At 42.9% G+C, this 27,409-nt stretch overlaps 1 protein-coding gene across 1 annotated transcript; it reads right to left on the reverse strand.

Moving 5' to 3' along the window:
* Positions 1 to 986: 986 nt before the first annotated feature.
* lrch2 (leucine-rich repeats and calponin homology (CH) domain containing 2) lies at positions 987 to 26,787 on the reverse strand. Its single transcript, XM_076102263.1, has 21 exons — positions 26,423 to 26,787; positions 18,861 to 19,005; positions 18,483 to 18,609; positions 18,279 to 18,384; positions 17,471 to 17,607; positions 17,105 to 17,235; positions 16,801 to 16,888; positions 16,282 to 16,378; positions 16,062 to 16,156; positions 15,777 to 15,844; positions 15,143 to 15,247; positions 14,741 to 14,809; positions 14,265 to 14,327; positions 13,529 to 13,577; positions 13,251 to 13,391; positions 12,966 to 13,016; positions 12,785 to 12,848; positions 11,079 to 11,191; positions 6,006 to 6,143; positions 5,797 to 5,874; positions 987 to 5,282 (listed from the first exon to the last, which is right to left on the reverse strand). Exons 1-21 carry the CDS (start codon positions 26,661 to 26,663, stop codon positions 5,163 to 5,165), a joined length of 2,226 nt encoding a protein of 741 aa, XP_075958378.1. The 5' UTR covers positions 26,664 to 26,787; the 3' UTR covers positions 987 to 5,162.
* Between the last annotated feature and the right edge of the window lie 622 nt (positions 26,788 to 27,409).

Consider the following 27,409-nt stretch of genomic DNA (forward strand, 5'->3'; position numbering starts at 1 on the left):
ACACACTATCCAATCCTAAACAACACAACATCAGAACTGGTTGAGCTTTAATGCCCAAGTCCAGCCTGAAATTACATTATGGTCATATTACTTGATCAACTCTTCAGGTGCAGCGATTTTTCTTCTTCCAATTGTTTTTGTGCTAAAACGGCGGCTTACAGTTCAGCTGGGTGGCAAAATAAGTGCGAACTAAGTGAAATATAAAATCTGTAAATGAAAACTAAATCAGACACACAGACCTCATCCTCAACTCAGAGTGCCATCAACATTGAATGCATAACAAAATGCTCCTGGGCCTCAAACTGCACGCAATTATCGCTCTTCTCTGCCACGGGTTTGCACGCTATAGTAACCTCATGAAAGAAAAAAGCATCAGACATGCCAGCATAAACCTCTAAATGATCAATTATCTGCAGTTTTCTGTTGGTGAGACATTGTGTTTTTCCTGGAAGTAATAAATTCCTGGGCACAAGTCAGTTTTTAAATTCCAGTAAACATTCATCCATTAAACAATAGAAAATAGATTGAGCTCAGAGAACACGTCAAGCTGGACAGAGAAACAAAGATGTGAGAAACAAGACCCAAATGAAGGCTGACATAGATCAAAGGTGTGGTCCAAGCAAAGGTGTCAGAAGTAGGGAGGTAGAATGTGCGTAAGGAGCCATTTGCCCCACCACTGTACATCCCCGGCCTGATTCGGGCATCGCTGCTTCATGGTGTCATCCCACTGCATGATTGTCTCCGGTAAGCTTCTGACTCACTGAAGTTCGTGTTTTGGACTTGGGTGGTTGGTTCCCATCCATTGTGTGTCAGGACTGACTGTCTAACTCAGAACATTCCAACAATTTGTTTTGTCACAGTTCAGGTTGGTAGCAACAACTGGAACCAAATGCACACAGACATGCAGACTGTAGGCACATCGAGCAAAGAGCTACAGTGGGCAGAGCCTGAGATGACGAGACGAGACAAGACAAGACAGACTGAGCTGCAAAGAATTTGACTTTATTTGACATGGACCACGTTTGTTTTGTTTTTTGTAAGAAATCCCTGGACTTTATACAGATGATATGTACAGAGGTTGAGCTCCAGCCACTCGGTATTCTTGCATGCATTTTACTTTTAAATACAAAAAGCGTTTATATACATACGTTTGAATTTTCTTGGCAGTGTGGTATTTAGACATGACTCACGGATTCACTGTTTTCTTTGGATGAGATGATAAGATGAAGTGTTAAAATAAAAAAAATACAGGTACAGATGTAGTTAGTGCAATAATGCAGAAAAACAAGTTACGTGGGCTTATCACCAAACCACATAATATCACAGCACCTCTACAGTGCGCCAGACTGACGTCTCCCATGTTGCAGACATTTGTCAATGTTCATTGTGTTGTGTTGCAGGTGTGCTTTAAAGTGGGTATCACTTAGAAACATGCTGACTTGCTCCCACGCCTCATAAAATAACTGCCCGAACCCTTTTTATCTGTACAACAAAAGAACCAAATAATAAAGAACCGGATAGAAGAGTTAAATTGGATGATAACACACACATTCAGATATTACTCTTGATCAGTAGAGGTTGTATGACTCCTCCAAACAGGGCAAACATTTTAAAGGATAGGTCCAAATTGTTTCAAGTCTGTCTTACTCACATACCCATGTGAACAGTGAGAGATTTCAGTCGCTACGATCATTCCTCCAGTTCACCCTGCCCTGAGGAAATCTCCTTTTAAAGAGTTTCCTGTGTAAAAGATGGGAAGCCAAAATCCCCAGCCCTGATTCTGTGGAAAAGTACTTTGTGATGTTCCGCCAAAGCGAATATGAGGCTTCAGCAGTTCTGAGATAGACTCATCAAGCAGGTATCATCTGAAGATAAGTCTTTTCAGTACAACGTTCCCATTGTGTTACTATTCCTCTGCCACAGTTCAACAAAGAATTTCATAGAATTTCACACTATAACGACTGTAAAGCTAGAAGATACTCGCTTGACTGATGAACCCTCATATTAACTTTGGCTGAACCTGCATTTTTGCAATGATTTCTTGACAGCCAACTTAAACTGTGTCAATGTACATTTGGGCGTGTGACCACTGTTTTAAGATATAAATAGATAGATAGATAGAAATAATGTAAACAAATCCATGAAACAAAGACTTAGCAACGGCCGCCAAACATACACTCACACTGCATGTGGTAGTTCACGTTCAGTTTTTGCAAATCATAACACAAACCATCTGGATACACCTCCGTCTCCATGCTGTGAGATCCACTATCTGTCTACAGCGGTGAGGCTTTTTGCTGAAACACTTAAGCTTGCAATCGGAGGATACCCTCGTGATTTGGCACTTGGTTAATTTACAGTAAAACAATGAAAGGGCAGCTGGCCATATGGTAGCGTATAAAGGTAAAAACAAGAGCAAGGCACCAGTGTTTTGTCCACCTTAGCTGACAGACGTTGAATGAGTCATCTCACCTTTTACAGTGCAAACTACATATACGCATCAAAGGAAGGAGGGTGAGGCCCAACACTTACATAAGTCATATTTTATGCCTACAGCAATCACAACAAGAGAGATTCCTTTGAATTTTAGTCAAGCATATGCATGTGTGTGATTAACTGAAGGACTCAAAGGACATAAAGCTGCACGACATTCATTTGAATTCTATGTAGGGAGATATATCATGCCCAAGCATGTTAGTGCATTTCACCATGGACAGACGAAGTTCTAGAGAAGACACAATGATACACTTTAATGCCTTGTTGTTCAGATATAGTGTCAGCCGGCGTCTGTAATGCTATCATAGCGCTGTGCGCTACAATTTTTGAGCAGCTTGTGTCTTTCTGTATAAGACACAGGCGTGTCATAAGACTCTGTGAGTATTTTACACCCGAGGCCTAATAAACTGGATGCCCTGTATTGTTTTGCATCTCTGTGGCATGTCTTCCTTGAGTATTGCATTTAAAGCTGGAAAGCAAAAAGAGCCGACTCATGCTTGTCATGCCAAAATCTAAAGCATCCTCTGAAAAAAACAAGGACAGGGAGGAAAACTATAACTCAATATTGTAATTACATAAGACTGCAGAAAAAACAATGAATTTTCCCATTTAAGGCACAATAAGTCCTGTTTTTAGATGTTTCAATGCGGTTTAACATGATGTTTGAGAACTTTCCGGGTGTTGAAGTGGCTTTAAGGACTGTTGTCCTCCAAGATGTTTCAGCTACAAAACAATACACTGTCAAAGCAGTTTTTGCATCATGATCACTAGACATTAACCGCCTTGCCTACTTGTTTCTGTTTTAAACATGGGGTTTTGTGTTAACTACAGGCCGCTATAGCTTAACTAGCAAAGCCTTTGTAATAGCCACAGGTCATTTAATTGAATGACCAATGTGTCAAGGATAGCGGTCAATACAAGTCCTCAGGTGCACCGCAGAGGCCGGGACTAACAGTAACCTGACAACAAGATTGATATTGCTCTGCAGAAATAATAACCCTTAAATAAGAAACTAATAACATATTTAACACATACAAAGTTAACAACTTTATGAGGAAATGACAAACACTGTAAGGAATTTTCAGTTTAGAACACCTCTAAAGTCGTCTTTGTGAACAGGTATGCAGGTAAGTCTTATACTGTCAGCTCTAATGACAGAGGATGGCTTATCAACTCCCACACGGAGTGATTGTCACATTTTAAATACACGTGTTACAGATGTCACGCTATGCCGTTATGTGTTATGCAGATGATTCAGAGTTATTAAGTTATTAAGTTAAACACACAGGAAACACACGCGAGATCTAAATGTTCAGATGCACCACACCTGAACTGGCAGTCAGGGTGAAGACACACAAAGCAACAACATATAAATAGAAACCAAAATGAATAAATACATAAATAATTTAATTTCCCTGAAATAATGAGTTGTATCAGAAGCCACATACAGAAGGGTGGCAGTAAGATAAGAGCGTGCCATGTGCAGAAGGTCTGCAGGAGTGACTGCTCCTTTCGCCTCCACTCACAAACACATACAGTGTGAACATGTTTCATCAGAGGTGGTGCAAAGGAATCAAATTCTAACTGCTTTGTGTCTAACATTGCAAACACAAGCTCTGAACTCTGAAAAAAAAATGGCAATTGATGATTGGCAATGATTGGAAAGAAAGTATAAAAGCTTTAGAAAAGTTATACAGAATAATTTTCAATAACAATAACCTTGCATGTTCAATGAAAAAAAGGCTCCAAAACAGGACCGTCGTGCTTCTGGCCACAGCCTAGCACATGTTCTCACAGTGGTCAAATGTCATGGCATGCAGGTTTGTATTGAGAAAGCATTTTAAGTATTGGTTTGTACAGTGGTTTAATTAAATATTACGAAACTACACCAGAGTGTGAGGGAAAACGGGCAGAATGTCTACAGATGCATGACTTCCAGCACGACAACATCAAATCCCATTATTTTAGCGTTCTCCATCAAAACGTCAACACAACTTATGAATCAGGTTTGGCTGCTGAAAAGCAGACACAGCAGACACCTGAAAAAAAACCTATCAAATTCAAAAATGAATTTTCATGGGAAGAATAAATTCCACAAAAAGAAGAGAAACTCAAGAGTGTAAGAACCCCTTGAGGTCAGTCAGTGGATTGTACTCTTTAGTAAAGAAGTGAGTCACGTGTCTGTCATCTCTTCACTGCCGATGTCTCCAACAGCAGCACGGAAATGTTGTCGGCACTGGCACTTGCAGGCTCAATAATCACTGAGCCTGTTGAGAGGGGCGAACAGGTCTTCCTAAAGACCCACCGTCTGTAACGTCTCTCCTCAGCGAGTCCGAGCTGTGCAGCTCAGGAAACACACAGTCACATTGCTAGTCCACACACATACAGGACGACCCCAGTAACTAGGAACAAGGATACAAGTGGAAATGTGATGCGCAGGAAGTGTGGTTGCGGCTGACATCATATAAAGAGACTGAGGTGTTTGTCCCTCCGGTCTCCTGTTTCAGTCAGGCAGAAGCAAACTCCCAAAGACCCACAAGCCACTGGGTCCTCGCCCCCCCCCCCCCCCCCCGAGGGGCTCTCTGGTCCCTGGCTATGGGGAGAGGGATCGGGCTGGGGAGAGGGGTGGGCTGGATGACGGGTCGGACGCAGCATTCAGGCTCGTGTCAAACAGCTGACAGTTGTGTGGGCTTCGATGCGGGCAGATCCAGCAGAGCCTGGACAGTCAGACTCACCTTCACCACGCCGCGCTCTTCTAGGATGTGATGGGGCAGACACAGCTTGTCCTGAGTGAGCAGAGGGACATCTTACACTCGGCAATAAAAGACAGGTGTGACTTCCATAGCTTCTCCTCTCCCTCATCATTTTAAGCACTTGATAAAGGATCAGTACACTCAAAACAAATAAAAAACATAATTGCACACAAGCACATAATTGTGTAAAAACCACTTGAATATTCATTATGAATTTCTGAACCCTGCTTATAGAATTCATATTATTATGTAAATGTTTGGCTTCCATACAAATTCACTTTTATCTAATTGTGTGGGGGGGTAACTTTGGTCGAGGTCAGCATTTTCTGCTGAGCCTGTTGCAGTATTAGTTCCAGTATGTGTTGAAGTTTGAGAGGGGCTCAAACCCGACCAATCAATGTGCATTAACAAACTTGCAGAGATTTAGTACAAATCTCCACAAAGCTCCACAGTTGATATCATTAGTGAATCATCATATATCTTAAAAAGAAAAACATAAAGTGAAGTTAATACTTACACATTGTATATTATATCATAATAATGTTACCTGAGTTACACCCAGCTTCTTACAGGCGTCCAAGAAGTTCTCCACATTCCTGCGGCATTTCGCCATGCTAAGCTTTGGCTGGTGGCCAGAATATATATCATGTTAGAGACACAACAACATTTCATGAAGCTGTAAGGTGTTGTGCAACACAATGCATTTAATGACTCCCAGCTTATTAACCACATAAAGTGAGAAAGCTCATATATTACCACTGCGGGAGACGGCACATGGATGCTGGCGACAGACCGAGGACAAATGTGATTGGCTAAATGGCAAAGGACAACCCCATCCATCAGAGCAGCTCCAACATCGTCTGGGAGCAACACCTTCAGTCGAGACTCAATGTTCTGCAAACACAATGACAATGACCTCATGACATACTGTACATTGACATTGACTTCGGTTTCCTCTCATAGTGTGAGGAGCGTGTCCAGGCCTGCACCGTGTGAGTCATATTTGGGAGGGTTTACAAAATAGCCTCACTACTGTTAATACTGTGAGAAAAGTTGTTTATGAGATCAAACAAACTGGTTATGATTTGCATAACTAATCTAAAAGGGAAACTCCCAAGGCAAGTTCAAAGAGTTTACGGTGCTGGTAATACCCCTGAGAGTTCCTGGAAATGATTACCTGGTGCTCTATGAGACAGCATGTGCAAATGTCTCATTTGCATGAACTGCATTTAAATTGGATCTGATGCATGTCTGAACAGAAATTGAAGTGCAAGGCAGGTGTTTTCTGCAACTGGGAGAGGAATATTGCACTCTTCTCACAAGAGGAAGGCTATATTATGTGAGGAGGTATAAGTTAAACAGTCTGATGTTGTCAGCTCAACAAAAAGACCAATGACTGAATCAATATGGGAGATTTTTGGTGGTTATTAGAACTTTATAAATGTACTAAGCTGTGGCCTATTTATTGACTTTTTAAATGGCTGATAGCTCAGTCACATGACCCGAGTATGGAACTTTGGTCACATTATAACATGTGGTCACGTATGGGGGAGATGGGGGCTGCGGTCAAATAGTTTTGCTAAGGAAGGTTCCTAACAGTGAAATGACCCAGAAGTATCGAAGCGGCAGCCATAATGAGAGCTGGTCAAATTCTTTAAATGTTAAGGGAAGGTGCTTCAATGCTTCCTTTCTTATCTCCTTTAGCAAAGGGAACACTGGAACATCCTTTACGAAATGAAAGGAGATAAAGCCCTCTCACAACTCCTTGCGTCAGCAGCATTTAAAGCGACACACGCCTACAACATCCACGGTTGCATAATTACGTAGCCTGATGTAAGTGCAGTCGGATTCTCTGAGCACGCCGGTTGTCTTTTCCTAAGACCTTATGAATCGTCTTCGCGTCTTTCTTTGACCTCACAATGTTGCTGTTTGACCCCTTCACAGTCAATGCTGTGAGCTGTTTTGATCCATGGATGTATAGAGAGAACTGCATACAGCGTTGGAGGCAGGGCCCTTCTGAAGAAAGTGGCTCAGTGGCACATGGAGGAAAAAAAGTTTGACTTTGGAGTATAACATTCAGATCAAAGTACGCAGATCTACTGGTGATCTTCCGCATCCATGGACCCATACAGCAAACACACTAGCGTTTCCTTTAACCCCGCCTCCCAGCCCTCGGTACTCTAGATTTGGCTATCAGTGCATTTAACAACTTTTACGACCAATTTATTTAAATATTGTTATTCTAGTGTTTGTACTGGGAAGCTGATTTACACGTTTAATTCACACCGTCTGTTTACCAATGTAAGTCTAAGGGGAAAAGTATTTTTCGTCCAATTGCATCACGTGACGGACCCGTAAGTTGTAATTTCACAGTTTGGCCACTATGTCAAATTAGCTTCCAAGCCCAGCGCTCCTCCTGGGGGCTTGTTTCTGTCTGGTGTTCACAGCTTGTCATGCCCTCCGCTTAATATTAGCCAGGAGCTGCTCTCTCTCTTTTTGTCTGTGTGAGTGTGCTTGATTACAAGAGTGGGATCAGGTGTGCGGATGTTGTAGCAAGCTGCTAATCAACAATCCACTCGGCTTTAAGGACTGGGCTTCAACTCCATCACGCATTCAGACTCAGCTACTCAGTTTGTCTCGTTCCAGCCTTTTTGATTCTCTTGTTTGTTAAAGCGTACGTTTTGCTAATTCTTGTTCCTGCAGCTGTCTTGCCTCTGGTCTCCATCCCACTCCTGTTTCCCCTAGATCAAAGACTCCCTCCTAGGATGTTTTGGACTCTGTCTGGCCTCTGCACTCCCCGGACAAAGTGACTCTCTGCCCTTCTTTCACATTAAGTATTGTGATAATACCTGAATTCAGCAGGGGTGTTGCAAGATTGGATATTACGGCCTTATCTGTCACTATAGAAGAAAACCCGTTTGTTCTTGTTCCTGAGGGTGGGAACTGCCGTCGGCAACATCCAGGTCCTGTTGCTAGCTGGGCAGAGACCAGTGAATGTTGTGTTTGACAATATGATCCAGTCAATGAGGAGCAGGAAAAGGATCTGAGACATGATCCGTTCTGGCCTCAGGTCGGACTCGTCAGGGAACAACAATTGTTGATTATCACAATTGATTCACAGCAGCCGTAGATCTTTGCATTGATGGTAATGATTGTATTGAAGTTAATGGTCTATTATGTGGTGTTTCAGTGCTCACTATCAAACCCTTTCTTGCTTTCTCCAAAGAGCTGACAAAGAAGAGGTTGTTCTGCTCTCAGCGTCGCCTAATGGTGTTTATGCGAGAATGCAGTTTATTTTCTAAAATATGACCTCAATTGCAGTTTCCATTCAGAGCACTTGCCTGGGACTAGAAAGTATTGCAATCTCTCACCAGCAATAACAATGATTTTATTGAGATAGAAAGTCCAGACTCAAGACTTGACTTCTTTGTCAAGGTCAAGGGTCAAGACTTCTAATCCTTGAAATGATAAGAATTAAGATATTAAGGAACCAAAATGACAAAGTCAAAATATATGGTGCCCAAACTCCTTATATAGAAAGAAGTCAGTGGTGAGTTTCCCAGTAAAGTGCATGTCTGCTCTATTATTCATGTGCATGCCTTGCGTTCCTTTTCTTGCTGTTGTTGCCTCTCAGCTTTGAAACAGCCTCCTGCTTTGTGTCCTTTTACACTGTCTGGTCTGTCTCTATTATCCCCTTTTGCCTTTTCTTCCATCTGCAAAACACTTTGTAACTACTGTTTAGGAAAGTTCCATGAATCTGTAAATGATGTTTGCTTACTTCAGGGATATCAGATCATCTTAATCTGTGATTAATGTGATATCATCCGTTTGTTCAGAATCAAGTGGGTTGAGCACATCTGGACACTATATTGTATTTCAGTCTGTTTATTCAGTCTGTGGCAAATGATGAGAGGTTCCTGACATACCTCTGCATGTTTGGACAAGGGCAGTCCACCTGTCAATGTTGTTAACACACTGTCTGAAAATGGACAGATATCAACTACTCGTCTTACTACTAAAAATAATACAAATGTAGCACTACAAAGCAGTACTACTACTACTACAAAAACGGTGACGGGAAGTTTCTATTAGGCAGCTCAATACAGCAGCAATTAGCAACCGCAATTTGGTGATGAAGTCATGTGCCGCATCCAAAATCACATGCTCTGCACTACATACTCAATATGTGTACAATCAACATACTTTTGTGTGAATAAACAGAAGTATGCATCTTTTCGGACGGACTGGGCTGTGATTAGACTGAGCGTCTTTGCCGGTAGGAAATGCGTAACTGTGGTGACTCGTGACAACTTCATGTGACCAAACGAGGATTTGTGAGTCTGAACTGATCAATGAAATACATAACATCTGTCAAAGTGGAATCCATCCATCCATCCATTTTCCACCGCTTATCCGGGGTCGGGTCGCGGTGGCAGTAGATCAAGCAGGCCGACCCAGACCTCCCTCTCACCGGCAACATGTTCCAGCTCATTCTGGGGGATCCCGAGGCGTTCCCAGGCCAGCTGGGAGATGTAATCTCTCCAGCGTGTTCTGGGTCTTCCCCGGGGTCTCTTCCCAGTTGGACGTGCCTGGAAAACCTCCAGTGGGAGGCGTCCAGGAGGCATCCTAATTAGATGCCCGAACCACCTCAGCTGACTCCTTTCGACGCGAAGGAGTAGCGGCTCGACTCCAAGCTCCCTCCTGATGACCGAGCTCCTTACCCTATCTCTAAGGCTGAGCCCGGCCACCCTACGGAGGAAGCTCATTTCGGCCGCTTGTAGCCGCGACCTTGTCCTTTCGGTCACGACCCAGAGTTCGTGACCATAGGTGAGGGTAGGAACGTAGACCGAGTGGTAAATTGAGAGCTTTGCCTTCCGGCTCAGCTCCCTCTTCACCAAGACGGTCCGGTGCAGCGCCTGCTTTACTGCTGCAGCTGCACCGATCCGTCTGTCGATCTCCCGCTCCATCTTACCCTCACTCGTGAACAAGACCCCGAGATACTTAAACTCCTTCGCTTGATGTAGGCACTCCGTCCCCACCTGGAGGGAGCAATCCACCGGTTTCCGGCAGAGCACCATGGCCTCAGATTTGGAGGTGCTAACTCTCATCCCCGCCGCTTCACACTCGGCTGCAAACCGTCCCAGTGAATGCTGGAGGTCACGATCCGAGGAGGCTAACAGGACCACATCATCTGCAAATAGCAGAGAGGCGATCCCGAGACCCCCGAAACTGACGTTCTCCGCCCCCAGGCTGCGCCTAGATATCCTGTCCATGAAAATCACGAACAGGACCGGTGACAAAGGGCAGCCCTGGCGGAGGCCAACACCCACCGGGAACGTGTCTGACTTATTGCCGAGAATGCGGACACAGCTCCTACTGCAGTCGTACAGAGACCGGATCGCCCGATCGACCGGATCAAAGTGGAATCTTATACCTAAACCTACATTGAACACTACCGCATCGCATCGTGAGATATTTATGCCGGGGTAGTGTCCAGTCTTTGCATACTGTCATTTTACAGAAAAGTGTGTACAATTTGCGTCCTATTGATTTTGACATCTTATCTTCCCTAAAGGGAGAGATTTCTAAAATTACAAGAGAGGAACTTAAAAGTGCGCTAGCGGAAGATGGCAGTTGTGACACTTTTGTATCATTAAATGGGAGTGTTCAGTAAGGACACACACACACACACACACACACCCTCCTCTGATATCACATATTCACTTCATATTACAAACACTGGAACAAAAGCAGGATCTGACAGGCTTTGGCCCCTGAATGACTCAATGATTTGCGCAGATTGCATAAACAAGCCGGGAAGCTTCTGACCTGCCGTAGGAGTCCTATCTGTTCGATTTCCTCCCTCAAGTGCTCCATCTTCCTCCTCATAGTGAAGCTGGGGTCTGTCGAGCTGTACTCCTGGCGGCTTCCTTTGGTGAAGGCTGAAATAGGAGTTCCAGATAACGCAGAGTGAAACACAAAAAGGAAGCTAGAATCCTAGATACAGCGCCCACTGACTATCCTAGCAGGTCAACCGCGGGCCACCTGAGGTCCACTTCAGGTCAGTGTGATAACAGAAAGGTACATTTCACTCCCACTTTTCTGAAAAAGCCTGTACTTTTATTGGGCCCCATGTCTGATGATATCCAAGTGAGAGATCTGAATCTGATCGTTGTTAATCAGGGCACCGTCACTGTGAAAACAAGCCACACTGAGATATGGTTTCAACTTTCTGCGTCACCTCTTATCTTTAGTTCTCATACTACGGTCTAGTACATTTCCCACAACTTCTCATGAAAAATGTTTTGTTCGAGTAGCATCCCACACAAATCCTTGCACCCCATTGGCTCCTTGTTTCTGGAAACTCAGCTTCTTACAGTATATAATATGAATGTTTTCCAGAGATGTCCTTTTAAATATAAGACACTATTAATGCAGGTTAATGATAAGAGTTGATTTACAATTCACAATTTCACTCTAATATCGATTACTTATCAGTCGATACAGGGCTTCTAACTTATGCAAATCTTTTTTTTGTTTGATTAAATTACATCTTCCTCAAAATCCTAAAGAGAAGCAACAAATAAATATTTGTATATATAAAGTACTTCAGCACAAAATACTTTACTTTAGTATTTCCATTTTCTGCAAATTTATACTCGATGCAGATCAAACTATCTCAAAGTATATACATTGAAAAATGAAATGAGTAGTCAATTAACCAACTAGTCGAGCGACAGAAAATTAAACTATTTTAATAACCGATCAATCAAACTGGGAAAAAATGTCAAAAACGTCTTAAAATACACGACACTGAACTATTTAGAGGTTTGACTGTTGGTGAGACAGAACAAGCAATTTGAAGGTGTAATTCTTGGTGATTGTGATGACGTTTCTCACTATTTTCAATTCTCACTAAGTTTTATAAACCCAACAGTTGATCCAGTTATAAAGAAAATAATCAGCAGATTAAACTTCCACACTTTTATTTAGCTATCATTTTCAATGTAGGACTTGCAACTTGCAATGGAGTGTTTTTACACAGTAATACTTTTAACTATGTAAAGGATCTGACATGTTTTTACAGACAAGATTTTATCAATACTGATAAAATCACATGTCCATGGTTTATTAGTGCACCAAAGTAAAGCAGGAAGAGTCATGAATCCTGTTGCACCTTGTCCTTGTCTGTTAATGCACTGATATAGAACAGACCAACAGTTCCTCAGAAACCTTCCCCACTTCCAGGGAAAGGAAGCTGCGACTCCACCTAAAAAAAACTTGGCTTCAGATATGAGCCTTGGCTTGACATGGAGCACCGCCTCAGTGTTATACAAGCTTTATTTTCATATTAGTAGAAGCTAAGTAATGTAATTTTCAAGATGATTTGCTGTCTCTCTAATTTTGATTTATACCTAAGCTTCTGGATTCGTCAAGACTTTATTGTTTACATCCTTTCCAGTGTCTATTCCTTCATTATCTGCAGAAATCTATTTAGAAGAGGTCTTACAGATGAGCAATAACTTGTGTATTACCTGATCTGGGCTTTAGTCCAAACACAGTCAGAGTGGTGCTAAATTCTGCGTTGCGCAAACCCTCCTGGAGACAAAACATCATTAAAATTAGGAGTAGGGCATTGTCTCAGAACTGAAAGATTGTTTGAGATTAATTATTGTTTTTATTTTCATTCACACACACACTGTTTTTCACACTCACCTCACAGTCGTCGGTCCCACTGGAGTTTTTCCGAGCACTCTGACACTTGTACTGTCAGAAAAAGGAAAAGCACATTCTTTTTTATGAATTTACTAACATATGTGCCATGAGTGAGATGACTTTCACTATGTTATCTTTATTACAACTATCAAACAAAACACAACAAATGACCAAAGATTTCTGCCGGTGAGAATATGTGCTCATGCAACTAATGAGGTTTGTTGTGCAGAGGATCCATTTAAATTAGGCCGCTGCAGTTACGGGGAGACGTGTGCAGGCACATACCTTCAGATAATCTTTTCTCAGGTACTTGTTCCTCCTGCGATCTTCATTCTGATTGAGGACCGGTGGGATTTCGGGCCATTTCGGCTCCGAATCTGACTGATCTGACTTCAGGCTGCCATCAAATGAGCAGGAGGAAGACGGCTGCAAAAATTGACGGACACAATTAAAACCATTCCCTGCATCCTCCAGAGAGAAACAATCAGATGAGGAATGGGAGACACGACAGTAAACAAAGTAGCTGATCACTTTCAATTCATTTGAAGTAAAAGAGTTTGTACCTGTCCACTCAGCACTGATGCCCCACTACTGCCTTCATCCAGAGAAGCACTAGAATAAAGACAAGCATAGCATCAGATGAGTGTATCTGTTGTTTAACGTTCAGTTAGACACGATGGGCCTGATTTGATCTGTTTGTATGAGGCTTGTTATCGTGTCTAATTAGACACTACAGAAAACTGTCCGATGAACCTGAACACACCATTAAACTCATCTATCAGGCAGAAATACCTGACACCTAAAATGTGAGAATCTGTTGTTATTGAGTTTTATATCATTTTGTATGTGACATATTTGTGTTTAGACTATTGGACGATTGGATGGATGAAAAATATTTGGCTCCTGGAAATTGTGATGTACAATTTAAGTGTTTTTTGGCATTTAATAAAAAATTTAAAAGGCGACACTGTAAAACATTTGAGCTTGTATATATTATAATAATAATATATAATAATATTGGACACTAGGTAAAACATATCACAGTAGAAGTGAAATATTTGCCTCTGAATTGGATTTTTTCATTTTAATAGAAAGCCATCAAAACTATAATTCACCTCAAATTCAAAAAAGTCTTTGGACACATGTGAGAGATCAAACAGAGATAAATGACAGCAGAAAACTAATTCAGCAGATGTATTGCTATGTTTCTGGTCATCGTAACCACAGGCCGTCTACAAGGGCTCCTCTTTAAATGTGTGCTTCTGGTCGGCAGGACTGAACTCGTGTTACAGCACGTACCTGCGAGCGGTCTGTGGAGGGGGCCTCGGTTTGCTGCCTGAGCTTCCAGAGTAACTAAGGAATCTGCAGACGGAAGCAGAAACAGTTACTGTAATTTACAACAACAACACCGTGACAACGGATGTGACTCATGTTCCATGATGCGCGTGGACTGCTATCAATGCGTCAATGATGATATGTTGATAAATACAAACAAGTACAACAATTGGGTAAGTCAAATACAATGGAAATTGAAGGGCAATTCATCCGCACAATGAATGAGTATGTAAGAACAATGGTTTACAAAGTTCAACCAGTTCACAGGAAAAGAGAGCAACTTCCACTTCTAAAATGAAAACATCTTCATGCATTCAAGCATAGAAACGGCTTAGATTCCCTCATACTGTGTGGGTGTGCTCATGGACACGACCGGTGGTTGTCTACCTGGTGTGACGTACAAATAATCTGTGATTGATGAAGAAAGAAAGTCCATCTACCTGTGTGCGCGGCCAGTCACTCTCCGTCGGTGAATAAGACTCTCCGCTCTGCAAATCAAGGACCGTCGTCTAGACGCAGCAAAATCAATAGTGCAGCAGCCGAGTTGAGGGAGAGGACAAGAGGGAAGTCGTGTTGATAAAGAATTTGATTTTATCAGAGCAGAGGTGAAAGAGGTAAAATGGTGAGGATGGAGCGATATTTGGGGATGTAAGGAAAACAATCCGTGGATACAGAGAATGAATCCACAAACACCGTTATGATGAGAGGATCTTTTCACAAGTTGTACACGTAGGAGGAGGTTGATTTTTAGCAGTGCAGCAAACTAATGGCAGTGCAGAGTGCTTCATTAAGTATGGGTTGGCTTTTGTTTCGTTACTAGAAGAAAAGTGAGAGCCACACACCTGTTCTGCTGCTCCTGCTGCAAAAGCTGAACAGCAATCTTCCTCAGATCCAGCACTTCCTTCAGCTCGTCATCCTCTTCCTCAACTAGCTGCTCCTTGTCAGAGCTGGGAAAAAAGTTCAAGATCGAAGTTATCTAAATCATCAGAAACTACACATGACTCGCCATTTTGACTTCGGAATTTAAACATAATCTTCACAAAAGGTCTGCAAAGTGAAGAGAGCCCCATAACAAATAAATCAGAAAGCCCCAGTATAGATGTCAAAACACTAAAGCCTCTTTGACATGTGTATATACACTAAATCATGTAAATCTAAACTTGTCTTTTTGATGCTACAGTAAATCCCGTCTGCACATGATTGCTTAACATTTGCAAACTCTCCAAAAGAAGTCTTAAACTGACAACCTGCCATCGAGTTGATTGATCATACTGCTGGTACCACTAGTCAGTGCTTGACTGGATGGATGATTGCAATAGTTGATTTGTGGAAATCCTTTGTTTGTAGCTACAAACATTTTATTTGTTTTTACTGTAAATTTATCCAGGCAACTTAGGAAACTCCTTTCTTCCACAGAACTGAGTTCCATGCATAAATAGACTAAGTGATGAGTAATGAAATGAATCATGAACTCACCCCGACTCCTCTTTCCAGCCGTCTTTATCTTTGCTTTGGTGAGACATATTAAGAACTTTCTCCAGTTCCTGAAACAAACAAACACACACACACACACACACACACACACACACACACACACACACACACACACACACACACACACACACACACACACACACACACACACACACACACACACACACACACACACACACACACACACACACACACACACACACACACACCATGTCAGGGACCAATTGATTGATTAATTGATAAATAAATGAATTGATTGATTCATACCTTGATACAAGACACACTGCTCTGCTGCCCGTCACACTCTGACAGAGCAGGATCCTCATCCGGATTGGGGTCTATAAAGTCATAAAGATCCTGATCTGATAGAGGGAGGAAGCATCCGGGTTCATCAAATAAACTGTCACATGTTAGGCACTTCACTCAACCACACCCGTGTCTCTGTTATTGCTGCCAAAGGGAATGTGTGATACTTATTTCCGGTAACCTTTGCAAGAATCCATTTTAGAGAGAAGAGAGAGGGCATCAGCACGGGCTGTCTCTGAAACCTGAGAGTGCAGGCTGACAGTGTCATCGTCTGAAGGCTGCAGGAGAAGAAAAGAACGAATAATAACTATTAATAAAATAAGAATAATGATAATAACGTTTGCTTCTCATGCAATACGTTGACTCAGCGGCGGCAGGGAGGTTACTCGTGCCTGAGCCAGAGGTGGACTCCCACACTTGTGTTTCAAAGTTGTGGATTTTCCAACAGCCTCTGCTGTCATGTCTAGACTCCATTACTCCCCATCTTCCCATCAGTCGCCCTCAGAGACCTTCCCACCTCAGCCAACCACCCCTGATCACCCGCCTGCTTGCACAACTGCCTCCCATTTTTTTGAGTTTTTAGATAAACTTTGCTAAATAAAAACTCTAGCTAGCAGCAGTGTATCCATTATGCCATAAGGTGTACTTTGACATTTATGTATCTCAAAATGTTGCATCAGTTGAGAGTTTGAACTCTGACCTCAGTTGTAGACAGCCTCTTGTCACCATTGTCACTTCCAATTCCAGAGTCAGGCCCGTGGTTCTTACTGGGATAAAAATCTTCCATGCTGGAAATATGCAACACAAAACTGCACATTAGGGCTGTATTAGGTAACCGTCAAATCGAATTTGCGAGGATAGAATAATGAACAAACATAACACGTATCGTCAAGGGAGTTTGAGTAGATGCAAAACAATATTTCCAAAGGGACAGATATGATATGAAACGTTAGTGTATTGTGTGTCACGTCACGGTGAAACAATAACAACAACTGTCTCAGTACCTATCTGTAAGCGGCTGTGGAAGGCAACGTTTGCCGAGGGAGGGGAGGTCCAGGGTGTCCGGCTTCTTGTCCATCCTACACGCCTGGATGTTCAGGAACTTGAATATGTGCACTTTGCCCTTGAGACAAATCTGAAACGTACCAAAGCAAACAAGGCGTCTGAGTTGTTGTAACAACTAGAAAGATAAATATGTTCCTCCGCTAGATGACTCAGTCGTACCAGGTTCATGAGAGTGTGAGGGACATGACAACCTGTCAACTCAACTTCAAACAAGAAGATTTGTGCTGCACGCTGTCACCAGATATACTCATGGCGTCTGCAGCTCATGGTATGCACAAACGGAATTGTGAAGTGAATGCACGTACCTGTGCAGGTGGAGACTGCATAGGGTTGTTATCTAGGATGATGTGCTGCAGCTGCCTGAGTTTCCTGTAACCTGGAGGAATCTCTGTGATCTTATTGCAGGAAAAGTCAAGTTGGATGAGGGGCAGGTCAGCCAACTCTGCAAGTACAGACCAGAGAACAGCTTTTGTTGAATGTAAATGTCTTCTTTGTTACTCCGCTGGGTTACACCTATTACTGCCTCACCCAAAAACACTGAGCCAAGTCCAGGTTGGTATTGTTTCTGGGCTGATGGTATCGTAAAGGAGTTCTCTAGCGATTTAGTGTTTGCTGCACTCTACATTTGAGGAACTCGATGCACTCTACTTTTTTTGTCCCTATGCATGAGTAAACACACACATCTTCCAAACTCTTTGTAATGCAGATTTTCCATTACAAAACGCCTCCAAACACCACTCCCCAACCTAAGTGTCTGATTGTGTTATATCTTTTCATTTAATTCACTCTAATTCAAATGCATGCAGAGAACGGGAAGGTTCCTTCGGGCTGCTTCGTAACAAGAGTTAACCTCAACCTCTGTGAATTTATCAAGTGAATCTTTATAAAATATAAACAAAATCAGAGACTGCATGGTTGCTATTAATAATTGTTTAATGGCTGAAATCCAGGGATTCTTTGGCTTGGTTTTGGTAATTGCATCAATTACTACATGTAGTTCAACCAAGCCCGAAATAACCTAAAGTTGGCCGTGAGAGGGCCGCAATGCTTGCCAAAAGTGTCAACCATAATAAATCAATAAAGTGAGGGAGATAAAGGGCGTGATGGACTGACCCTCAGGCAGCATGTGAAGACAATTCTTCCTGATGTTGAGTTCTCGCAAGGCGTGAAGCCTTCCCACCTGGGCTGGCAGCACCCGGATCTCATTACAGCTCAGGTCCTGCAGGGGGAGACAAAGTGTAGGAAATGGTGGCGCTCTGGTGGTACCAATATACACAGGTTCATTTAATGCACTGCTGACACATACACACTGCTCACCAGTTCCATCAACTCTTTGGCCCTGCCGATGTCCTCAGGGATGGACACGAGTTTGTTGTTGCTCACCAGCAGAACTTTGAGGGGGAGGCTGAACAAGTATTTTGGCAAAACTGACAGGAGATTTCGGCTGTAGACAGAGATAAAACATTGACCTACATTTAAAACGGTATACAGAAGCATGCAACAGAGAGTATCACTGAGAATTGAGTTTCAGCAAAGGAGGAAATGCCTCTCTTTCATGAAAGCATTTTGGGCCCTGTTAATTGTACTGTAAGGGGGACAAGCACTTCTTGAGAGCACACATTCATTCACTTTTGTTGAGTGTGTATAATGAGACATAGGGATTAGGCTGAAAGTATAGGGTTAGCAATGACCCACCTGATATCAAGATAAGTCAGCATCTGCAGATTGATAATGGCTTCTGGGATGCACTTGATGCAGTTGTGGTAGAGGTTGAGCGACTCGAGCGGGGCGAACAGACACACTTCAGGGGGGATTTCCGTGAGGCGATTCTTGGACAAATCTGCAAGGCGGAGAAAGAGGAGCTGATGAATCTGTACACTTTGAACACACAGTTGACATACACATTATAATCTTTTGAAGATCTTGGCATCATCTATTATGTATGCTTTAGGCATGAGGCCATAGAGCCGAAAGATGAATCGATCCCTGTGACGGAGCGCGCCTCTTCATCGAACACCGGTCTAAGATTACAGAAGAGTCTTGGGCCTCGAAGGTTTGAGTGCTGCTGGCAGTTTAATATCTCAGTATTTTCAATATTGATCTCACTGGGAGTGGCACAGAAATGGCTTTTGAATTGTATGAATGTGAGGAAAGTGTTTTCTTTTTGCAACAGATGATAAACCCCCCCCCCCCCCCCCCCGAGTGATTATGAAAAGGGATATTTGGGCTGCTTTTTGTAAATAAGGGTTTTTCTATGCCACTGAATAGTCTGGAATTATTTATTTTTAATAACATATATGGCAAGTGATATGGCTGCACTAATGTAACTGAAATATGCATTTTTATAGACATGGAAATGTAATATATTGACATAAATTTAACACATTTGTAATGTAATGTAATAAACCAAATGCTATGTGGCAAAATACAAAGTGGTGCTCTAAGCTAAGTGCTAATGCTAACATGGCAACATACTTACAATGCTAATGTGCTAATGTTTAGCAGGTCTAATATCTACTATGTTCACCATCTTAGTTTAGCATGTTGGCCCGCTAACATTTGCTAATTAGCACTAAACACAAACAGCAGAGGCTCATGGGAATGTATTTGGTTTTGCAGTTATTTCAAATGACAACAAATGTATTAAAATCCATCCAGAGGGAGACATTAATATTAAATAAGTCAGTTCCATGAGTTAAAATTGGTATGTGCTGATGTTGAATCAATAACGGACAAGCTGTGATTAAAAATGTGCGACACATTTAGCACAGGCATGACAATAACTCACGTGCTCTGCTTTACTACCGAAGCCAATTTGCTGCAAAATCACAGCCCTGCATTAATCAGCCAAGAGCGGCTGCTGCTACTACTCTGGGACAACAACATGAATCTAATCCCTGCTCCAGTCAATGAATTTGAGCACAGCCTATCATCTGCATCTTTGCTTCTTATGATTAAATATTTAGATACTGGCTCTCTCGCCCAAGAACATCGAAGCAGAGGAAATCACTCACTCGGCACATCATTTATTACATCATAGTATACCAACCAGTCTCCTTATCCCTCTGGAGGTCTACATCTTGTACATGCCTCTGGATCTCGCACCGGTAAAGGCACACTGTCCCTCAAGGTTGCTGAATCACTGTCCAAGAAATGTCCATGCACAAACACACTGGAACATGCAACCAAATCCACACTATCTCACTCTCTTTGTGTCATCTATTAAATGAAGCCAGACACAAACAGCATTCAATTAAACAGAAAACGTGAGGATGCCTGGGGAACCATTAGAACAATACATGTAAAGACTACCGTATTGATAAGGCTTCACCTTCAGACGCATATTGATTCAGGAGCTGCAAATTGCGTGTGTGTCTTCCGAATTATCTCTGGGTGACGTGATCATTAGAGACCTATGTGGGGAGCAGCTCAGCCACAGATAAAAACAGCTTACTGCTGAAACGCAAACACTACTGCGCCTCCATCGCCCGACACAATTACACGATATGGGCTTTACTGAAAGCAAACACTCACTGACCTACTGTCAGAAGGATTGTTTGCTGTGGATGGATTAGCAATGTAATATCAATAGCATTTCAACATATTTACGCAGACATCGCAACCCTTAATCCCTGCTCCCCGGGGTTACAAGATGTCACGAGCCGCGCAAAACTGTTTGTGAGTTGTGTCTGTGCTTTTAGAAAGACTCTCATTTCTGACCAACAATAGACCCGACAGGCCTCACTCTGTAGCTGTGGTCTGAGCTCTGACAGCAGCCGGTAAGCAGAAGTGAGAAGCAGACCATGAGACAGTCAGCAGCACAAAGGGAATAGCAGCAGAGATGTCAAGGGAAACAGAAATTATTACCACATGGGAAAAGACCAAAGCTGAGGTCACAGGGTGTACTCGTTTTCCATTAAGAGGAAATTCTGCTTCTCCCTTTGGCTCTAACCTTGATGCTGTAAGCCCAGCTGTACGCATACCATCCAAACAACTGGGGATTCTCCTTTAGCAGTGGAATCATGTGGGTCGATGGGCGATGGGGGTGGGTGGAGGCAGTCTTTATGAGCCTGTCAGTCTCCATCCCCTTCTCCCTCCTCCAACCCGGGCCATGCACCATCTGCAGCCCCCACAGTGGGCCTTTTATCCACCTGCTGGTCGCCCAGAGCTCCCGCAGGACGAGTCCCGCCAGGCAGACGAGCCCTCCACCACGGCTCCCCTATGCTGCACCCTGACGCCAAATCACCAACCCATCAATTTATGATAGTGCCGACGATGTCTGGCTATGTCATCCCGTGACACAGCAAACTCTACACTAACAGACATCCTGCTGAGCATTTAAGCAAATAACTGAGGGGTTCTGAACAGAAGATATTCGTGTAAAGATTGCAATTAAAATGTTCAACCTGTGATCATCTTAATATAACGACTACGAGAAAAACTGCAGACTAAAGTACCTGAATGCATCATTTCACTACAAGGTTCAATTTAATGAAAACAGGAAAGCATCATGACAAAAACATGATTAATTGGGGTTAATTATTTGCGCCCTGCAGCAGATGCGACCGCAGTCCCTGGCTGCCAGGTTGTGGGTGTGGTCTGGAGTGTAGAGGGTAAGCAGGGACCTTTATTGGGCATTATGTCTGCGTGTTTGATGGTCAGTCAGCTCGCTGCTCCTGCCATCAATCTGCTCCTGGAGATTCCCTAATGGGATTTCTCACCAGGTTTTGAGGAGCCATTTCAACGATGATATGATGAGCCAATGAGGCCTTTTTATGAGCATTCACAACTGAGGCTGGCGTCCAGGACGGCTCGGAACTTGTGAGCCATGTTGATAGAGTGGTTGGGCTGTTGCAGACTGCTGCTGTGTGAGGTGTACCCTGGGGCAGTCTCTGGATCAGCTGTATTGGCTCAGCTACGTTATTGGGGGGGCTGTCTGTGGATCCTTAGAGACCTTTCAGTTTGCTCACACTCAGGCACTAACTTGGCCGACATCTGGTCTGTGCATTACACTCACGGCATCTACACTTCCCCTAAAAGATATGTTCTTCTAGACCAGGGGTGTCCAAACTTTTTTCAAAGAGGGCCAGATTTGATAATGTGAAAATGCCGAAGGGCCAACAGTCCTTGCTGACATTATTTTAAACAATACAAGTAGCCTATACATACATTGTTATTTAATCATTTTATTTTCAATGACAGCAAATAACAATGTAACCAAATGTAAGCATTCATGTGTGACCGGACTTTGGACATGCCTGGCCTAAACCTTAGTTGTTTCCTGTGAAGATGGAAGTTTATTTTGAAAAGACAGTATGCATGTAACAAGCGAAAACAGACTCATGTTGCTGGACTTTTGCAGGAAAAACGCACGGAAAGTGAGGAGTAATATTTCGTAAGATATCAATAAAACGGGGATGAATTTATATCATTGTATAAAGAGTGTGACATGAGAAGATCAATCTCATGTCTGTAAGTTAAATCAGCTATAATCACTATTTTAAAGTGATTAGTGACTCGTCTAAAACATGTAAAAAAGGAATAACTTCAATAGAATCATTCTATACACTGTAGCTTCTTTACATTCTATTAGAATGTAAAGAAGTTACATTCTGATACAATGTAACTTATTTACATTCTAATAGAATCTCTCTCCTACAACACCCTCCTCAACTGTTTGCTTCACTGGAAACAGACAGTAAATCAATTATTACCGACAGTGTGTAACACGATAAGCCTCATGATGATACATTTGTTGTCATCATTTTATTTTTAATAGATTCTTTTTTTATCATCCAAACATTTGATGGTGGCGTCATGTGATAAGGCATCTTGTGTTCCTGATGACAGGTATGTATTTGTCCTCTGGTCTAGACATGCGATGGCACATCTGAAGGGAGCCCTGAGGGAAGAAGCACCATTGGGGATGTGGATACCTATATATTTTTTTCCAGGCTACACTCATATTACTATGAAGTAAAGAGAACCATCCATTTTTGGGTGGCAGTTCTTTTGAGTAGCCTCCCGGCAGCCCATGCTATTCTTCACACACCAACCACGACAAGAGGAAAGACAGGACAGGCTTTCATAAGACACCCGGAATATTTGATTTCACTACACAGTGTGGTGCTGTGTTTTATACTTCCAAGTCTCTGGAAGCCTTTTAAATGAGTCAGTCTGCAATGTGCTTCTGTGCTTTAACGAGCAGTGACTCTTGATGTTATTTACACTAGTTGATTATTAAATCCAAAAATGCCAGCTTGATACTTGTGTCCTTGCGGAGACTGTCCTTCGCAAGCAAACTAAACTTCTTAAGAATGTAACAATTAAGAAGCATTTGAACAGTGTGAGACTTACTGTCTGCTACAATCAAATAAAAATGTGGGACTTTCATTTTGCAACCTGTTTCAGCCAGCTCTCGGTAGCACACTAGAATTGTGGACAGGATACACGATTAATCCTCCAGCTTTTGGTTTGTTCTTCAGATCTCCATCGCATGCACTCACGGTTGGCAACAAAGAAATTCCCACTTGTTCATGTTTTCTTTGACCTTGCACTCTTTTCATTTGGAGCTTTATTTGGTTGTTGTACATTACACCAAACGCTTAATAGAGGATACAAGAAGGCGATTTCTTTTGTGTTATGACGGATTTCTGTCATAAAGCAAGGAAACCACCACCCATATTCTCAAGTACAGTGTAAATGTATTCATTATGTTCCCTCAAATAACACACGACACTCTGTTGTATGTCTGAGAATACTGCACAACACGTGGCACGGTGCTGCCGCTTAGTGTGTTTGTACCCTCGGGGCAGGGTAATGCTGGGATATGAACCTGAACATCTGCCCAGGTTGATGCACTGCTCCCCAGGCCCTCTCCAAGGTCAGGGCAGCCGCTTCAGAGCTTGTGCACTTTCCCATGGGACAGCAAACTGACTGGAGACAAACTGCCAGGAGTTCAGTGCAAACAGACACCCTTGTGTGAGCAGGCCTCTCTCTCTCATTCTGTGTCTATACACACCGGGGCCGCCTGCTGCTCATTAGTCAGATGGAGGCCACTCGGTTAGACCCCGTCCTGTATAAAAAACCCATTTAACTTCTAAAACCAACAGTGGGAATTAATGGTGGGAAACAATGCTATTGCTTAGTCGAAGCATCCAGATCTAAAAAGAAAATATTCCACAGACATTCAGATTTATATTGTACAAGGAAAAAAGTGCAAAGACACATACTATGATAATAATTTTTAGAGGAATCTGTTATTTCTTCTCCTTACAAGTCAATTTCACATGAGCTTGTTTTTCATTCAGTTTGAAAGGCTTCCGATGGGATCGATCCAGTGACGCCGTAAAGGCCGTGTGCAGCATTGTGAAGCTGTTTCCTTTGTACGGCAGAGATTGGAGTTGTTGTGGAGGACGCTGCTGTGAGGTGTTTATCTGTCTTCGCACATTTCAAAGTGAGACTTCCTTCCGGCACACCTTTCATTGACGGCATCGTAATGAAGTCGTGAATAAAAGTGAAAAGACTGCAGCAATCACAGTGACAGGGTTAAGTCACAGTGTGAGTGAGACGATCAGAGGTGTGACAGAAATGTACTCTCTCTCACATCTCTTTTGATTACTTTCAGTGCTACAGTATATAACGTGCGCTCACCAAATCCTATTTGTGACAATAATGATATATGTGGACAGTCTTGGTTCAGATAGAGACAAGCTGGTCATTATTACAGCATATTGTGAAGTTAACAAGTGTGTACAATCAGCCCGGCAGTCCAGAAATAGAGCATACTAACTTCCTGTTGCTACTGAAAAGCAGCCTGTTCATAATTGATATGGCTTCAGCTCTTCAAGGGTATAGGTTTTTAAAATGACATCATTATACATCCGGATCACTGACACAGAGAAGCAACAATCTGCATGTTTGTCCAAAATGTCTGCTTAAACTAACCTGTTACCTTTTAGCCAAGCCAAATTACTGTCTATTATGATTACATTATGATGCACTAAACATATCTTTACGTTGAATTCCATATACGTGTTTGGATCCGCCAGCTTTCAAAAAGGTTAAACAAAAAAAAAAAAGTCTGGAGGAGGTACCAAAATCTTTGAGCAGAAAATGTAAAGCCCTTGGGGTATAAGGGCTCTCCAACACACCACAGCTTGCCATGAGCTGCACATGACAGGGTAACACCATATGGCTCACAGACATGTCAGAGGAGGAAATTATCATCCTGATATTCAGCACAATCCAGATGTCCACGATAATGACTATTATCCATTACATTTGCTTATAGTATAAAAAGGTATATCTGATACAAATATTCTCCTGAACAGGGCTCCTTGGAACAAAATAGTATCAGTTATGTCTGTCGTCCTTTATGTGTAAAAGTTAGACAAGCCGATTCCTAAACCACAATGTCTGATACAGTATGAGTGGCCTGACCCTGTTAAGCCTTCAGAAAGCTTACGCTACTGGCTATATTCTAATTCCCTACCTTATAATAAAGACCAAAACAGCAGATACATATCTATCCGCCTGCATGTGAAACCAAAAGCAGACCATGTGTCTTCCTCCTCTCTTTACAGACTGTGGACTATATCGCATGTGGGGCCAGGGGGGTGAGGCTGCAAGTACACTGCATCTTTTGTCTGGTTGTGCAGAAAATGAAGAAGAAAAAAAGATAAAGCATGTACGTGTATCACATGCTCTCCGCAAATGATAATGAGTGAGGAAGAATTTACGAGTGCCCTTTCGGTTCATTCATATTCTGCTCCAGCAGTCCGGTGCCAAATCAACTGCAAACCACTGCGCAGCGCCTGGCTTGGGTGCGCCTGCCGCCTCATTCATGAGTCTCATGGGGGGGCTACTGAAAGCCGTTGGCGTGGGGGGGGGGGGGGGCTACTGAAAGCCGTTGGCGTCGATCAAAACAACCACACAACAGCAGCCGAGCCCCTTGTGCAAGAAACTGGTGTGATTTATATGAACCCGAGTGGGCAGTAATTAGAACCAGGATGTATATATGTGCATTTACAGAAGCCAGATCAGCGGACGGTGTTTCCCTTTAAATGTTGTCACCTGCGCGTTAATGCGCCCCTGTCCAGAGAATGAGACATAAATCCGTGCACAATGCGGGCATGCTGCATTCACATACGCATAAAAGAGCGAGCACATTTTGTTTGTATTATTATTATATATATGAAGCACATTGGGGCTGACTCGTGGCTTCCTATATAGTCCATGCACGCACAGCGACCCACCTGCTTGTGTCGTATCGGTCAGATCGTAGCTCAGCCCCGGGTACTCCCTCAGCTTCCTGCCGCTCAGGTTCAGTAGCCCCGAGCACGCGGCATCCTCCAGAGCCCGGTCCAGGCTGCGGGCCGTGTGGTGCTGCTGCTGGTGCTGGAACTGGCTGATGCTCGGGCTCCAGGGAGGTCCGCTAGAGTAGTGGTGGCTTTGTAGAGCCGTGACAGCTCCCACACCTCCCTGACTGGACGCCATTTTCGTTAAAAAAAAAAAGAGAAGAAATTACTCTTACAATAATAACAGCGCACAGCGGCAGTTTCTCCGCCCATGCGCAAACGGGGTACATTCCCTGGACGGACGCTAGGGGATGGGCTTCTGAGGTGGTGCTGCTGCTGATGGTGATGGTGAGCAATGTATGGTGGCCATTTTAAGCTTTTACCCTTCCTTCACCTGCTAATACCAAACTGCCAGCAGAGCGGGGCCCCTGCCCCATGTGTGCTACTCTGGGGCCCCTCAATCATTTCCTTAAAATGTGCCCCCAATGCCTGGAGGGGCAGTGGATGGTTATTATTATGAACAAATTATGATTAATCAATTTAATAACAACAATATCAGATAAATATATTTAAGCAATACTAATATTAATACTTCTTTCTGAAGAGGCAACTCATACTATGACATTATGCATCAGATAGTCTAAAGGAGATGACATCAGAGACTATCGCGTCCATATAGGGTCAATACTGACCTACTTTGGTTCACAGGTTAGCAATGATGGTTTATCATCTACTGCTACTCCTGGTTAAGGGACGGCTACTGGAAGACTGGAGAGTGGAAGCTATGAGCAAAATAATTATCCCTACATAAATCTTCGCTGTGGTAATTTCCAACGCAGCGTATTATGTAGGTCCTGAAGGGGCATTTTCCTTTTCTCCCCTAATGTCACACCAGAGAAGAACTACATTTGCACAAAGGCCCCTCTAGTCAGCCCTAAGAGGTCC

This window comes from Anarhichas minor, unplaced genomic scaffold (genome assembly GCF_050575085.1).
Source record: "Anarhichas minor isolate MPS153535 unplaced genomic scaffold, ASM5057508v1 ptg000027l, whole genome shotgun sequence".
Taxonomy (NCBI): Eukaryota; Metazoa; Chordata; class Actinopteri; order Perciformes; family Anarhichadidae; genus Anarhichas; species Anarhichas minor.